General features: G+C 57.3%; 2 protein-coding genes across 8 annotated transcripts in view; both read left to right on the top strand.

Annotated features, from left to right (window-relative positions):
* Positions 1 to 4304, top strand: part of NOS1AP (nitric oxide synthase 1 adaptor protein) — a 172605-nt gene extending 168301 nt beyond the window's left edge. For all 7 annotated transcript variants that reach the window (XM_075131436.1, XM_075131435.1, XM_075131432.1 and 4 more), the window contains 2 exons: positions 517 to 832; positions 2528 to 4304. In XM_075131436.1, the coding sequence (XP_074987537.1) occupies positions 517 to 832; positions 2528 to 3041 (830 nt within the window). In that variant the 3' untranslated portion in view covers positions 3042 to 4304. The remainder of the gene's footprint in view (positions 1 to 516; positions 833 to 2527) is intronic.
* Positions 4305 to 13103: 8799 nt separating this feature from the next.
* The window catches only part of UHMK1 (U2AF homology motif kinase 1), a 35069-nt gene continuing 32788 nt past the window's right edge, over positions 13104 to 15384 (top strand). Inside the window, exon 1 of the mRNA XM_048860536.2 lies at positions 13104 to 13372. Coding sequence (XP_048716493.1) covers positions 13129 to 13372 — 244 coding nt within the window. The 5' untranslated portion in view covers positions 13104 to 13128. The remainder of the gene's footprint in view (positions 13373 to 15384) is intronic.

Genomic DNA, 15384 nt, shown 5'->3' with positions numbered 1-15384 from the left:
GCACCAGTCTGAACAGCAGTGTAAGTGAAACTGGTGCAGCTCTCCCATACTGACGTGGTCCCTTCCAACCCTGATATTTTATGATTCTATGCCACCCCCTGTCTGTGTGCCAACCGATCCATGCGTGCCACCCGATTCATGCGTGCCACCCACTGTCCATATGTCACCCTCTGCCTGCATGCCAGCTCCTCTGCCTGCATGCCAACCACTCCATGCATGCCAGCTGCTGCCCACATGCCATTCCCTCCACACTCACGCCAGCCCCTTCCCACACACTGCCCGTGAGCCACCTACTCCTCACAGGCCAACCACTCCATATGTGCCACCCCATCCCCGCACGCCACCCCCTGCCTGCGCACCACCCACTGCCCACATGCCACCCACGCACCAGCCCCTCCACACGTGCCACCTCATCCTCATACACCAGCCACTGCCCACATACCATGCGCTTGCCCCTCTGCCCAAGTGCGCCCTTCCCCTGTGCACCAACCCCTCCACTCTTCTCTTCTTTTCCAGTTGACCAAAGCATGTTTGAGAATTCAAACACAGACCCCATGCCAAAGCTGCAGCTCAGCCAGTCTGTCTCCAAAGCCTTGCTGGGTCCCACCCTTGAAGGTCTGCCAGCTGCGGCTGAGCCTGGACTGCGGATGGGGAGCAGCCAGCACCTCAAGAACCTGAGCAAGGCTGTCGGGGCCAAAGTCAACGACTTCCTGCGACGGAAGGAGCCCGCCAGTCTGGGAGAGGTGGGAGTGACCGAGGTCAATGCCAGCGCGGGGGCCAAGCTGTCGGGCGGGACGCACGCACTGCTGGGGGACCAGGCCCATGGTGCAGGGTGAGTCTCCCCTCAGGCGTTGGCTGGCTGACTGAATGCTGATATCTCCCCTCCCCACCCCACCCCACCCCACAGCTGGAGTATACGCTGGGACTGCAGGGCAGTGCTGCAGCCACAGCACAATAGCCCTGGCTGGGGGAGGCTGCGCATTGCTGCTCCCACCTCTCTGAGCCCCTCCTGTCCCACTTTCCCCCTCGTTCATGCCCTGCCCTTCCCCCTCCAATGGCACCTGGGACAAACTGGCTGTGGGGAGCTCTTCCTGCTGAGAGGGGGTGGCTCCTGGCCCAGATTGGGACTTACTGCAATGTCCGAGGAGGAGGGGAGCTGCCGCACAAGGGCAGAGCTGTGCAAGGAAAGCTACAGGGTCCTGCCCTTTAGCCCCTTTCCCATGAACCCATCCCTACATTGAAACCCCGTCTCTCCAGTTGGAAGCGAGGGCTGTACCCCTTTCTAGGGCCGGCAGCAGGAACAGACGCATCCCAAGATAGCAGGGAGGGATTTGAAGCAGTGGGTGGACGCAGTGAAGAAAAGCAGCCCTAGGAACTATTTGACTTACCAAATTATTTCTACACCAGTAGTTTCTGCTCCCAGAGCCTGCCTGTCCAAGGGGCCTTCACAGCAGCACCCTACAGATGGGAAACTGAGGCACAGAGTGGCTGAGTGACTTGCCCAAGGTCACACAGGGAATCTGTAGCAGAGCAAAGAATTGAACCCAGGTGTCCTAAGATAGCATCCTCTCCTGGCCCTCTTTCCTCTCTGCCATTCAGTCTGTGTGGTCAACACTCAGCAATCACGAGTCGTCCTGCTGCTGGGAGTGTGCTTGTGTCTGTGTGAGCTGATACCACACTGATGCCTTAGACCAGGGGTGAGCAAACTACGGCCTGGGGGCCACGTCCGGCCCTCCAGACATTTTAATCCAGCCCTCAAGCTCCTGCTGGGGAGGAGGGTCAGGAGTTGGCCCCCCTCCACGCATGCCACGGCTCCACACGGCTCCCAGAAGCAGCAGCATGTCCCCACTCTGGCTCCTACACGTACGGGCAGCCAGTGGGCTCTGCACACTGCCCCTGCCCCAAGTACAGCCCTCGCAGCTCCCATTGGCCAGGAATCGTGGCCAATGGGAGCTGCAGGGGCGGTGCCTGCAGGAAGGGGCAACATGGAGAGCCGCTTGGCCATACTTCCACGTAGGAGCTGGAAGGGGGACATGCTGCTGCTTCCGGGAGCTGCTTGAGGTAAGTGCTGCCAGAGCCTGCATCCCTGCCTCCCTCCCAGGCCCCAACCCCCTGTCCCAGGCCTGATCCCTCTCCCACCCTCCAAACCCCTTGGTCCCAGCCCCACCCCAGAGTCGCACCCCCCAACCAGAGCCCTCACCACCCCACCCCACCCCAACCCCCTGCCCAGAGCCCCCTCCTGCACCTTGAAATCCTCATTTCTGGCCCTACCCCAGAGCCCGCACCCCCAACCAGAGTCCTCACCCGCTCCCACATCCCAACCCCCAATTTCATGAGCATTCATGGCCCACCATACAATTTCCATACCCAGATGTGGCCCTCAGGCCAAAATGTTTGCCTACCCTGCCTTACACCCCATCAAGCTGGCTCAGCCCTTGGATGAGAGCGCATCCAGGGAAACCCCGGGCAGCTGTCAGCGCCGTATCGGGTGTTATTGTCACTCACCGAGGGGCCGTTGTGCTTGCAGGCGTATGCTGTTGGAAACCTTTCCCCGGCTCGACCCGCCACCCCCGGCAGCCAAGAAGCGCACACCCCGGGCTTTGAAGACCCCTCTGGACATGCTGATCTCCTCCCAGCCGGTGGTGGGCAGCCTGGAGTGCAGCACCGAGGCGCTACCCGAGCAAGGCCAGGAACATCCCAAGCAGGCTGCCCAGGGGGAGCAGTGGAAGGTGGCGTGGGACATGTCTCAGCCACAGGGCAGTGCTGAGCTGAGTGCTCATAGCACAGCAGTGCCAAACGGGGATGGGCCCTCCCACAGCAGGGTCCTCTCAGTGCCTGACCTCATCCATGAGGAGAACCTGGAGGGCAAACTCAACGCTGCAGACAGGCGGACAGCCTCCCCGCCCTGCCCAGAGAAACCCGCCGTCAGACTCAGCTGCCTGCTGGAGTACCAGCCCGCCGTGGACGATGGCCCGCCTGTGGCACAGCCCTCTGGCCTGGAGAATGAGGGGGCCCACCCAGACCTCCTGTCCTTTGAGTAGTAGCCCCCATGTACCAGGGGAGTCAGCCACTTCCCCACTCAAGAACACCCCTCCCCCTCTGCTGCATTGTGCCCCTTTGCCCTGCAGGCGTGGAGGTGGAGAGGGAGCATGCTGACTGCACTCTGGGGGTGCCCAGCAGTGTCTCCTGTCCAGGGGGCTTGAAGAAAAGCCTAGCCCCTGCCCCTTTGTCCCCTCAAACAATGGCAGGGTGTGGGGGTGATCCTCGAGGCGGTCCACACAGTTACAGCCTATCCTCCCCGGGCCTTAGTGCAGGCCGTGCCAGTGAGCACTGCTCACCATGGCCAGGCCAGCACAGACACCCTGGGAGGGACTTCTGTTCTCTCCCATCAGGGTCTCCAGCCACGCCCTGCGCTCCCTGCCGCCCTTCTGTCCCAGTGCCTTTCTCTCAAGCAGCCCTGGGGCTGATGGCAGGGGCAGGAGGCCATGTGCCATTTGCTGCAGGTCCCTCTCAAGTCCCTCACTAAACGGTTCCTGCTCCTGCGCTGGCCGGCGGCAGTACCTGCATCTCCAGCAGCTCCTTTCCCTGAACTGTGCAGGGCATGGGGCACTGGGCCTGGTCTCTCAGGGGGAAGCCAGTCACCCCTTGCACACAGACCGCCCCACTCTAGGGCTCCCTTGGGCTGCTCTAGTCCCTCTGGGCCACACCCCGTCTGTAGCAGGGGCTGGGAAAATGGAAATGACTTGATGATGGCTCACATGCCTTGAAGGCCATGGCCCTGAGGCATAGCCCACAGACGTGGTGTCTCCCACTTGTGCTGTAAAACGCCCGGCAGCTTTGCAAGCTGGGGCATGTGCTCTCTGTCAGCTACAGAGGCAGGGTATCCCATTTCTGCCTGAGGGAAATCTCCTCCCACTTGATCCATTACTCTCCCAGCATGCACTGGGTGCCACTGACAGGGCAGTCTCTGTCCTATGCCCCTTTCTTACACTGCACTGGTGCTAGCGTGAGCTCCCCTCGTTAGGGTTGCAACTTTCTAATTGCAGAAAACCAAACACCCATGCCCTGCCCCTTCTCTGAGGCCCTGGCCCTACCCCACCCCTTCTCTGAGGCCCCTTCCCCCCACTCACTCCATCCTCCCTCCCTCCATCACTCGCTCTCCCCCACCCTTGCTCACTCGCTCATTTTCACTGGGCTGGGGCAGGGGATTAGGGTGCAGGAGGAGGTAAGGGCTCCAGCTGGGGGTGTGGGCTCTGGGGCGGAGCCAGGGATGATGAGTTTGGGATGCAGGAGGGAGCTCTGGGCTGGGGCTGGGGCAGGGGGTTGGGATGCGGGAAGGGGTGCAGAGTGAGGGCTCCAAGATGGAGTTAGGGCACTGGAGGGGGTTGGAATGGGGGCAGGAAAGGGGTGGGAAGAGGTGGGGCAGGGGTGGGGCCTCATGGAACGGGTGGAGTGAGGGCAGGGCAGCGGGGGGGGGGGAGGGTCAGTGATGCGGCCCTCGGGCCAATGTACTAGTCCTCATGTGGCCCTTGTGGTCATTTGAGTTTGAGACCCTGTATTAACCACTTACTCTGGGTTTATTAATAAATAAAAGTGATTTTATTAAGTATAAATAGTAGGATTTAAGTCAGGGGTGGGCAAACTTTTTGGCCCAAGGGCCACATCGGCGTGTGAAACTGTATAGAGGGCCAGGTAGGGAAGGCTGTGCCTCCCCAAACAGCCTGGCCCCCCGCCCCCATCCGCCCCCTCCCACTTCCCACCACCTGACTGCCCCCCTCAGAACTCCTGACCCATCCAACCCCCCTGCTCCTTGTCCCCTGACCGCCCCCTCCCAGGACCCCCCGCCCCAAACCACCCCTCCGGGACCCACCCCCTATCCAACCCCACTGCTCCCTGTCCCCAGACTGCCCCAACCCCCATCCGCACCCCTGCCCCCTGACAGGCCACCCGGGACTCCCATACCTATCCAACCCCTCCGTCCCCTGACCGCCCCCCCGAGAACCTCTGCCCCATCCAACTGCCCCCTGCTCCCTATCCTCTGACTGCCCCTCCGGGACCCCTGCCCGTTATCCAACCTGCCGCTGCCACCTCCTCTTTATCATGCAGCTCAGAGCAGCAGGAGCTCACCGCCCGGCCGGAGCCAGCCACACTGCCCATGCGGTGTGCTGAGGCTGCAGGGGAGGGGGAACAGTAGGGGAGGGGTTGGGGGCTAGACCCCAGGCCAGGAGCTCAAGGGCCAGGCATGACAGTCCCGTGGGCTGGATGTGGCCCACGGGCCGTAGTTTACTCACCTCTGATTTAAGTGGTTTGAAGTAATAACAGACAAAACAAAGTAAGTCACAAAGCAAAATAAAACAAAACACGCAAGTCTAAGCCTAATACATAAAGAAACTGATTACAGGTAATATCTCACCCTCAGAGATGTTCCAAGAAGCTTCTTTCACAGACTAGACTCCTTCCTAGTCTGGGCCCAATCCTTTCCCCGGTACAGTCCTTGTTAGTTCCAGCAGACATCTCAGGAGGTAAGAGGGCTTTACTCTAGGCAATTTCATTTCCGGTTCCCATGCACTGGCACAATGCTGCAATGTCTCGGTTGCAAACACCGCATGGAGAAAGTTTACTTCCAAACCAATCAAACTGTTTTAATTGAAATTTATTTTAGATGTCATGAAACATTTCTATTAATATCCCATTTTGAAAAACCTGTGATCATTATTACTGTTAAGCAAATCTTCACTTTTGTGCCTAAACTACTTATCAAGTCCCTCTGAAGGGCAATATTGAAGCACTAAGCAGTTCATTGGTTATTGTCTTCTCCAGCACTGCTAGCCTTCCCTCTGATCTGCCTTGGTTTTTATGCATTTATGGATAAATGCATTTTATGGACTGACAGCCTCTTGAGACTGAAGTTTTCCATTAATTCACAGAACTGTTACAGTACAGGCAGCTGCTGCACCAGAGGGCCTTACCCTGACCTGCAGGAACCAGTTACGCAAGCCAGACAGGCATTCGGTTTGCCTGGCCTGCTCAGTCCTTGGTCTCTTTTTGTTGCAATTGCCTGGAACTTTGTCAGCTGGTACCAGTGGGGGGATGGGGTTTCCATGTGACATGGATTCCTGATCACTAGGAACTGGATTGAGACCCACTAAACTGCATACAGGCCACTGAGCAGCATAGATCATCCCACTATTGATTCAGATAGCTTCTGCTCTGTTCTGGTTTCCCTGTGTCCAGCAGTTGTAGAAGTGGGCTGCCTCTTTTGTCCTGTTCCACCCCCTTTTATAGCACAAGACAGGAGTCTTTTGTCTCTCTGGGTCCTCACCCCTCCTTCTAAATGGAAAAGTACCAGATTTAAGATGGATTTCATTATCAGGTGATATGGTCACATGTCACTGTAAGATACCTAGTCTCCATTCCCCATGGTCTGGCCCACATGTACACAGGAAGGCTTTCAAGTAACTAAGGCCATTTACAACTGATTGTTTCTGAAGCACCCTTAATGGCCTCCACTTAATATGTTTACATCAGTGATACAAGTTTATATATTGTCCTAACTCCAAATATAGAAATAATACATGCAAACAAATAAAATGAACACACTTAGTAAATTACAAGCTTTCTAATGACACCATACGAGGGGTATTTAGCGTAAAGCGTATTCCAGTTATGTCATTCTCATAAGCCTATTTCCATAAAGCATATGCAGTGCAACGTCACACATTCCATCCACATAAAGGCCATGCACATCCCGGGGGAACAGAACTTGCTAGCAGATCGCCTCAGCAGGTCCTTCTCTCACCACAAGTGGTCTCTCCACCCGAAGGTAATCCAGCAGTTGGGGACTCCCCAGGTAGATCTGTTTGCCACAGCAAAGAACAAGAAGTGTCGCCTCTTTTGCTTGAGACTTGGCCTGGGCAGGGGCGCACTATCCAATGCCTTCCTCCGTCCATGGTCAGACAGCCTGCTGTATGCTTTTCTGCCAATTCCTCTGGTTCACAAGGTGCTCCTGAAGATAAAAGCGGACAAGACAAAGGTCATCCTGATGGCCTCACCAGCGTTGGTTCAGCATGCTCCTGGACCTTGCAGTCTCAGTCCCGTGCACTCTCCCACTCAGACCAGCCTTAATCTCACAGGATCAAGGATGGCACCTCCATCTGAACCTTGCAGGTCTACACCTGACAGCAGGGCTGCTGCATGGCTGAATCTGGAGGGGTGAGTGTGCTCTGAGCAGGTGCAGCAGGTCTTGATAGGTAGTAGAAAACCCTCTATCAGGGCAACCAACTTAGCTAAGTGGAAACGCTTCTTGTGCTGGGCAGTCGAGTGGGGTCTTTCTCCGATGCAGACATCATTGCAGTCCATCCTAGACTACCTTCTCCAAGGCCTGTCACTGTCTTCTATAAAAGTACAATATTAGCATTTCATCCCCCATTTCATCATGGCAGGTCAGTCTTCACACAGGAAATGACGGGCAGATTTATCAAAGGGCTGGAAAGACTCTATCTGCAGGTTCGTGCCCCCATCCCGACTTGAGACTTGCATCTGATGCTGTCTAGGCTCACCGGACTACCCTTCGAGCATTAGGCATCATGCTCCCTTCTGCTACTCCACTAGAAGGTCACTTTCCTGGTGGCGATCACTTCAGCAAGAAGGGTTTCTGAGCTATGGGCTTTAACCTCTGAACCCCCTTATACCACCTTCTTCAAGGACAAGGTCCAGCTGTGTCCTCACCCAGCCTTTTTGCCCAAGATGGTGTCGCAATTTCACATCAAACAGGATATCTTTCTGCTGGTCTTCTGCCTGAAACCGCACAAGTCAGAAGAAGAATGGCGTCTGCATTCTCTGGATGTAAGAAGGGCCCTAGCCTTTTATATTGACAGGACAAGACCCTGTCGCAAATCAACACAGCTTTTTGTTGCGGTAGCGGACAGGATGAAGGGCCTTCCAGTGTCAGCCCAGAGGATCTCCTCCTGGATCACAGACGGGATCTGTGCCTGCTACAAAAAAGGGGTCCCCGCCTCCGACCATTAGAAAGGCACATTCCACAAGAGCGCAGGCATCCTCAGCGGCCTTCCTGGCATGTATACCAATACAGGACAACTGCAGGGCCACAACTTGGTCGTCAGTGCATATGTTTGCACTGCACTACGCCATCACCCAGCAGGCCAGAGATTACGCCAGCTTCAGCAGAGCAGTGTTGCAAGCCGCACGTCTGTGAACTCAGAGCCCACCTCTAGGGATGCTGCTTGTGAGTCACCTAACATGGAATCAACATGAGCAAGCTCTCAAAGAAGAAAAAATGGTTATGTACCTCTCGTAACTGTTGTTCTTCGAGATGTGTTGCTAATGTTCATTCCAAGACCTGCCCTCCTACTTCGCCATCAGAGTTGGTGGCAAGAAGAAACTGAGAGGGTGCAGGGGTGGAGGCACCCCTTATACCACTGCATGAGCGCGGGCCTCCAGGGGTTGCGAGAGCCAGCCCTATGGATACCACTAGGGAAAAAATCTCCAGCAGCGGTGCACGTAATGCACGCATACCCAGCATGGAACTGACATGAGCAACACATCTAGAAGAACAACAGTTACGGAAGGTAGGTAACTGTTTTTTACACACAAAACTGTGTTACAGACACAGATAGGAAGTGCCTGTGTAACCTATTGCCTGGGCACTGCCACTGTCACCGGACATTGCTGGTGCTGGATATGCCTACTCTTTGCTTCCGAGAGAGTTGCATCACACTCTACACACATACACATCTCTGACAAGATGTCCTTTTGGGTGGGTGGAGGGAGGGGGAGAAATTCATCAGATCCAGTTTTGCTGATGAGTTCAAACTTGCACATGTGAGTAAGGGTGGGTAGATATCTCAAACTAACAACAACAGACTCTCACTGAGGCCTCGATCCCAAGCTTCACTTCATATGAGTCACCTCATTGCCTTCAAATCCTGTGGTGGTGTTGCACTGGGGATGGGGGAACATACAGCAGCTCCCCAAACTTGTTCTCTCTGTCTCACACACACAAGCAGATCACTAGCTTTCAGCCAGTTCAATAAAGCAGACAGCTGCATGTTCAGTAAGTACAGGACAGTATTGCCAACCTGATCCATTTCAAAATAGTGAGTTGGGTACCAAAAAATCATGAGGTTGCTTAAAAATCATCAAAAAAAAAACCAAACCGGAGTAATTGTGGCATCTTAGAGACTAACAAATTTATTTGGGCATAAGCTTTTGTGGGCTAAACCCATTTCATCAGATGCATGGAGTGGAAAATACAGTAGGAAGATACATATACGTAGTACATGAAAAGATGGGGGTTGCTGATACAGACTAACACGGCTACCGCTCTGAAACCTGTTAAAAATCATATTTAAAAGAAACCATCAGTGTTGGGCTCTTTTTCTTGGTGTGCAGATTTCTGAGTCTTTAAGGATCGCTCGGGTCATGTTTTCAAACATTCCTCCACCACCTGGTGGGCTAGAAACTTATTTTTTAAATGAAAGTGGACACTCTCCCCTAATGACAGGCCTCCAGAACCTAAGGCCTTAAGAAACACAATTACCAGAATTGGCAACATAGGAGTCTCTGGAGGCACAGCGGAGATGGGAATTGCAGACAAGCATAGGGATGGATGAGGGCAACAGGGTATTGGGGTTTATAGGCACCTATGGGTAGTGTAGCAGGTATGGGGTTCTAGGGTGGCATAAGTGTAGGTGGGTGCTACCTGAAATTGGGCCAGCTAGTAAGCTCAGGGAGGACTAATGACCCACCAGAGTTTGGCAGAAAGCAGCACGCTTATTATACTGATAGCTAAGCTCAAAAGAAATTGGGGGGTCACACTCACACTCACATACTCACGCTCCCAGGACAGGCACGACACTGGAGATGTCAGGATCCGTCAAGGTAAGTCTCCCACAGCGCAGCAATGGATGGTGCGATGAAGGGAAGTCTTCCCGGGGCACGATGGAATGCAACGTGGCAAACCACTGGCCAGGTGATCCGGGCAAAGGGCCTTTACGGGAGGTACAATTTTGTGAGTGCACTCCTGAGCACATGGCCCCTTCCCCTTTTAAGGACCTGCTCCTTCTTGACCTGCTCACCGGCTCAGATCCGTGACCGCAGGCGGACACACCAGATCTACTATGCTTCAGCTTCTCAGCTTCCTATGCTGTCTCCGGTAACTCTCCACCTGTGTGAGTGTGTGGGTGCATGAGGGTATGAATGCGGTGAAAGTGTGCATGCATAAATAAGTGCCAATCTTTTCCGTTTGATCCAATAGCGGCATTTAATAAAACCAATATAAGTGGGGAAACTGAGGTAACAGTGGGGTTATAGGATAGTGTGAGGTATAGGGATCTGAGGGGATGCACCTATAAGGTGGTATAGGATGGATATTGGGGTGCACAGCAAGTACAGTAACTCCCCACTTAATGTCCTCTTGCTTAACGTTTCGATCTTACATCCCTGATCCATTACAGAACATGCTCATTTAAAGTTGTGCAATGCTGTGGTATAACGTTTGGCCGTCTGCTTTGTCCATGGTTGGCAGCCCCCCTATCAGATCCCCTATGCCCCCCTTCCCAAGCGCCTCCCACCCGCCGGTGGACCCCACAGATCAGCACCTTTCCCCTGCTCCCCCTGCCTCCTGCCTGCGGCAATCAGCTGGTTTGCCGCGGGGGGAGCAGGGGGAAGGCGCTGATCTGCGGGGTCCGCCGGCGGGTGGGAGGCGCAGGGCGTGGGCTTAGGGGAGCTGATAGGGGGGTCTGCCAGCCTGTTTAATACCTGTATTAAATAGCTTGTTTAAAATGTATATAATGCCTTTTGTCTGGCAAAAAAAAATTTCCCTGGAACCGAACCCCCCCATTTACATTAATTCTTATGGGGAAACTGGATTCACTTAACATCATTTCGCTTAAAGTTGCATTTTTCAGGAACATAACTACAGCGTTAAATGAGGAGTTACTGTATGGAGCTTATGGGAAGTCGAGGGAATACAGAGGTTATAGGGGTTATAAAGGCAGGCAGGAGCTATGGAGTATTGGAGTGTATGGGGGCTAATGGGCATTTTAGAGGATATGGAGGCAGTTGGAGCTGTATTGAGGGATATAGGTGTGTAAGTGGAGGGCAGAATATGGAGGTATATAGGGGCTGGTGGAATTTATAGTGGGTTATGGAGTTATTAGGAGTATAGGATCTGGTGGTGAGGGTGTCAGTAGAGTTAGGCAAGGGTCCATAAAGTGTACAGGTCTGGTGGTGAGCCTATAGGACCCAGTTGGGGGCGTATAGGCTCTGGCGAGGGATCTATAACGTGTATGGAGCCTGGTAAGGGATCAATATGGTCTGGTGTTGGGGAGTGTATAAGGTGTTTAGGGTCTGGTGGTGGGTGTCCAGGGTCCATAAGGTCTGCTGGGGGTATAGAGCAGAGGTGGGCAAACTACAGCTTGCAGGCCAGATCCGGCCCAAGGGACCCTGCTGCCTGACCCCTGAGCTCCTGGCCCGGGAGGCTAGTCCCCGGCCTCTCCCCCGCTGTCCCCCCCGCAGCCTCAAGTGCTACGTCACTGCCGCCGCAACGCTCTGGGCGGCCGGGCAGCGCAGGTGCAGAGCCACGGCCTGACCTGGTCCTCTGGGCTCCCCCATCAGCCGCCAGTGCTCCAGGCAGCGGGGTAAGGGGGCAAGGGGAGGGGGTTGGATAGAGGGCAGGGCAGTTGAGGCGGGGGGTTGGATAGAGGGCAGGCAGTTGGGGCAGGGAGCGGGGGGGGGTTGGATAAAGGGCAGGGCAGTTGAGGCGGGGGGTTGGATAGAGGGCAGGGCAGTTGGGGCAGGGAGCGGGGGGGGGGTTGGATAAAGGGCAGGGCAGTTGAGGCGGGGGGTTGGATAGAGGGCAGGGCAGTTGGGGCAGGGAGCGGGGGGGGGTTGGATAAAGGGCAGGGCAGTTGAGGCGGGGGGTTGGATAGAGGGCAGGGCAGTTGGGGCAGGGAGCGGGGGGGGGGTTGGATAAAGGGCAGGGCAGTTGAGGCGGGGGGTTGGATAGAGGGCAGGGCAGTTGGGGCAGGGAGCGGGGGGGGGGTTGGATAAAGGGCAGGGCAGTTGAGGCGGGGGGGTTGGATAGAGGGCAGGGCAGTTGGGGCAGGGAGCGGGGGGGGGGTTGGATAAAGGGCAGGGCAGTTGAGGCGGGGGGTTGGATAGAGGGCAGGGCAGTTGGGGCAGGGAGCGGGGGGGGGGTTGGATAAAGGGCAGGGCAGTTGAGGCGGGGGGGTTGGATAGAGGGCAGGGCAGTTGAGGCGGGGGGGTTGGATAGAGGGCAGGGCAGTTGGGGCAGGGAGCGGGGGGGGGGTTGGATAAAGGGCAGGGCAGTTGAGGCGGGGGGTTGGATAGAGGGCAGGGCAGTTGGGGCAGGGAGCGGGGGGGGGTTGGATAAAGGGCAGGGCAGTTGAGGCGGGGGGGTTGGATAGAGGGCAGGGCAGTTGAGGCGGGGGGGTTGGATAGAGGGCAGGGCAGTTGGGGCAGGGAGCGGGGGGGGGTTGGATAAAGGGCAGGGCAGTTGAGGCGGGGGGTTGGATAGAGGGCAGGGCAGTTGGGGCAGGGAGCGGGGGGGGGTTGGATAAAGGGCAGGGCAGTTGAGGCGGGGGGGTTGGATAGAGGGCAGGGCAGTTGGGGGAGGGGGCGTGGATGGGGTCGGGGCGGTCAGAGGGCGGGGAACAAGGGGTTACATAGGGCAGGGGTCTCGGGGGGGGCAGTCAGGAAGGAGGGGTGGTTGGATGGGGCGCGGGGGGCCCTCAGGGGACGGGGGGGTCGGATGGGGCAGGAGTCCCAGGGGGGCCGTCAGGGAGCAAGAAGCGGAAGCGTCGGACAGGAGGCGAGGCCGGGGCCCTGCCCTCTATCCAACTCCCAGCCCCTAGCCAGCCCTCCATACAATTCTGGAAACCCGATCTGGCCCTCAGGCCAAACAGTCTGCGGCAGCCGGCAGCCCGCACGCTCGGACGAGGGCGCGGCGGGCCCAGTGGGAGGTATCGATAGGGTCTGAAAGGGGGCGGGGCCAGTGGGCGGAGTCCTGGGGGCGGGACCAGGGAGGCAGGGCTGGGCCTTTGGCGGGGGCGGAGTTCCGGCTCGTTCCCGGCGGGCGCTGAGGCGATGGCTGGGGTCCCGCTGCTGGAGGCGCTGGGCCGCCTGTGGCAGGTGCAGGCCCAGCTCGGCAGCGGCGCCTCCGCCTCCGTCTTCCGCGTGCGCTGCTGCGGGGACCCGCGCGCCCCGCTCGGCGCCGTCAAGGAGTTTGTGCCTCCGGCGCGGCCCGGGCCTGCCGCCCGCAGCGCCCCGGAGTACGGCTTCGGCAAGGAGCGCGCCGCGCTGGAGCAGCTGCGGGGCCACCGCAACATCGGTAACGGGATCCCCCCTCCCCCCGCAGCATCGGTAACCGGATCCTCCCCCTCCCACACACACACACATCCTCCGCAGCATCGGAAACGGGACCCCCCACCCTACCCCACCGCAGCATCGGAAACGGGATCCCTACCCCCCCACCCACACACACCTCACCACAGCATCGGTAATGGGACCCCCCCCTCCTACCCCGTCCATCACAGCACTGGTAACAGGATCCCGCCACCGCAGCATCGGTAACGGGATCCTCCTGCAACATCGGTAACGGGACAGCCCCACATAGGTAATGGGACCCCCCAAACTATCCCATCCATTGCAGCATCGGTAACGGGATCCCCCCCCTGCAACATTGGTAACGAGACCCCCCCATCCTACCCCCTGCAACATCGGTAACAGAATCCCTACCCCACTACCTCCCACAGTATCGGTAACGGGATCCCCCATCCTACTCCCGCCACTGCAAGATCAGTAAGAGGACCCCCCCACCGCAGCATCGGTAACGGGATCCCCCCAACCTACCCCCTCCACTGCAACATCAGTAACGGGACCTTCCCACCCACCCCCTCAACATCAGTAACGGGTTTTGCTGAGACAAGCCCCACACTCCCCCAGCAACACCAGTAACCAGGTTCACCCTGAATTCTCTGGCCATGACCGCTGAGTAACTGGGATTGGAACAGGACCCCCATGCAGCACAGGTAACCAGGACCCCGGCATTCCTCTCCCAGGCCAGGACCTTCCCCCCCCCCCCCCCACACACATACACACATCAGTAATCAGGACCCCCAGCACTCCCTACAAGCCAGGCCTCCCTGATCATGACCCTTTCCACAACATCCGTAACCAGGATCCCCCACGCAACATGGATAACCAGGACCTCCTCAGACCGGGACCCCACTTATGGCAACCAGGACCAGCTGGGGCCTCCTGCATCCCTGGACTCTCCTGCAACATTTGTAACCAGGTCCCTCCCTGCATCCCACAACCTGGACCCCGCCCTTATACTCCCCCACCCCAGTAACTGGGACCGGATAGGACCACTTCTCCTAATCCCCACAACATCCAGGATTCCACCATTGACCTCCTGGCCAGCACCCCACCCCCCCATACTTCCATCCCCACAACTTCAGTTACTGGGCTCAGACCCATCCCCCAGCACCTCCAGCTGGGCCCCTATGCAGAATTGGTAATCAGAACCCCTGCTAGTCCCCTGGGCTAAAACCCTCTTGGGCCCACTACTTCCACCCCCACTAACCAGGACAGGGCTGGGACAGGACCCCCTTTTCCTCCCCCACAACATCAGTGATCAGGATTCAGGACCCCTGCATGCCAATCCCCCCAGAACACTGCTAACTGTGGTACCCCACCCTCCAGGACAGAACCCCCTGTCCCTACTGCAATATCAGTAACTGGGGTACCTGCTGCTTTGTGGACCCGAACCCCACAGGCCTACCACAGCATCAGTAACCGGGATCCCCCAACCCCACTCCACAACAGTAGTAACGGGGACCCTCTCAGCCCTGGCCCCCCTCTTTCTGCATCCCCATTGCATCAGTAACCGGGACCCTGGCCCCCCTCTCCCTGCCCCTCCACAGCATCAGTAATGGGGACCCTGGCCTATGCCAGCCCTGGTCCCCGTCTTCCTGCCCCCACTGCCCACAGCATGTAATGGGGACCCTGGCCCCTGCTAGCCCTGGCTCCCCTCTCTCTGCCCACCCCACGGCATCAGTGATGGGGACCTGGCCCCTGCCAGCCCTGCCCTTCCCCCTGCACCACCACAGCACATCCTTCTCTCCACATGCTGCAACATCAGTAACTGGGCCAGTCCAACTGGGCTGGAACCCCCACCACCACAGTATCGGTGACAGGGCCAGTACCCCCACCAAGCCTGGCCCCCTCCCCATAACATCAGGGACTACGACCCTTCAACAGCATTGGTAACTAGGACCGCCTCCCTCACCAGCTCACAACCCCGTACTGCCAGGCCAGCGGCGCTCTATCTCCAGCTAT

This window comes from Caretta caretta, chromosome 8, assembly GCF_965140235.1.
Source record: "Caretta caretta isolate rCarCar2 chromosome 8, rCarCar1.hap1, whole genome shotgun sequence".
Taxonomy (NCBI): domain Eukaryota; kingdom Metazoa; phylum Chordata; order Testudines; family Cheloniidae; genus Caretta; species Caretta caretta.
The sequence above is the reverse complement of the archived record's forward strand: the minus strand, read 5'-3'. Positions and strand labels throughout refer to the sequence as shown.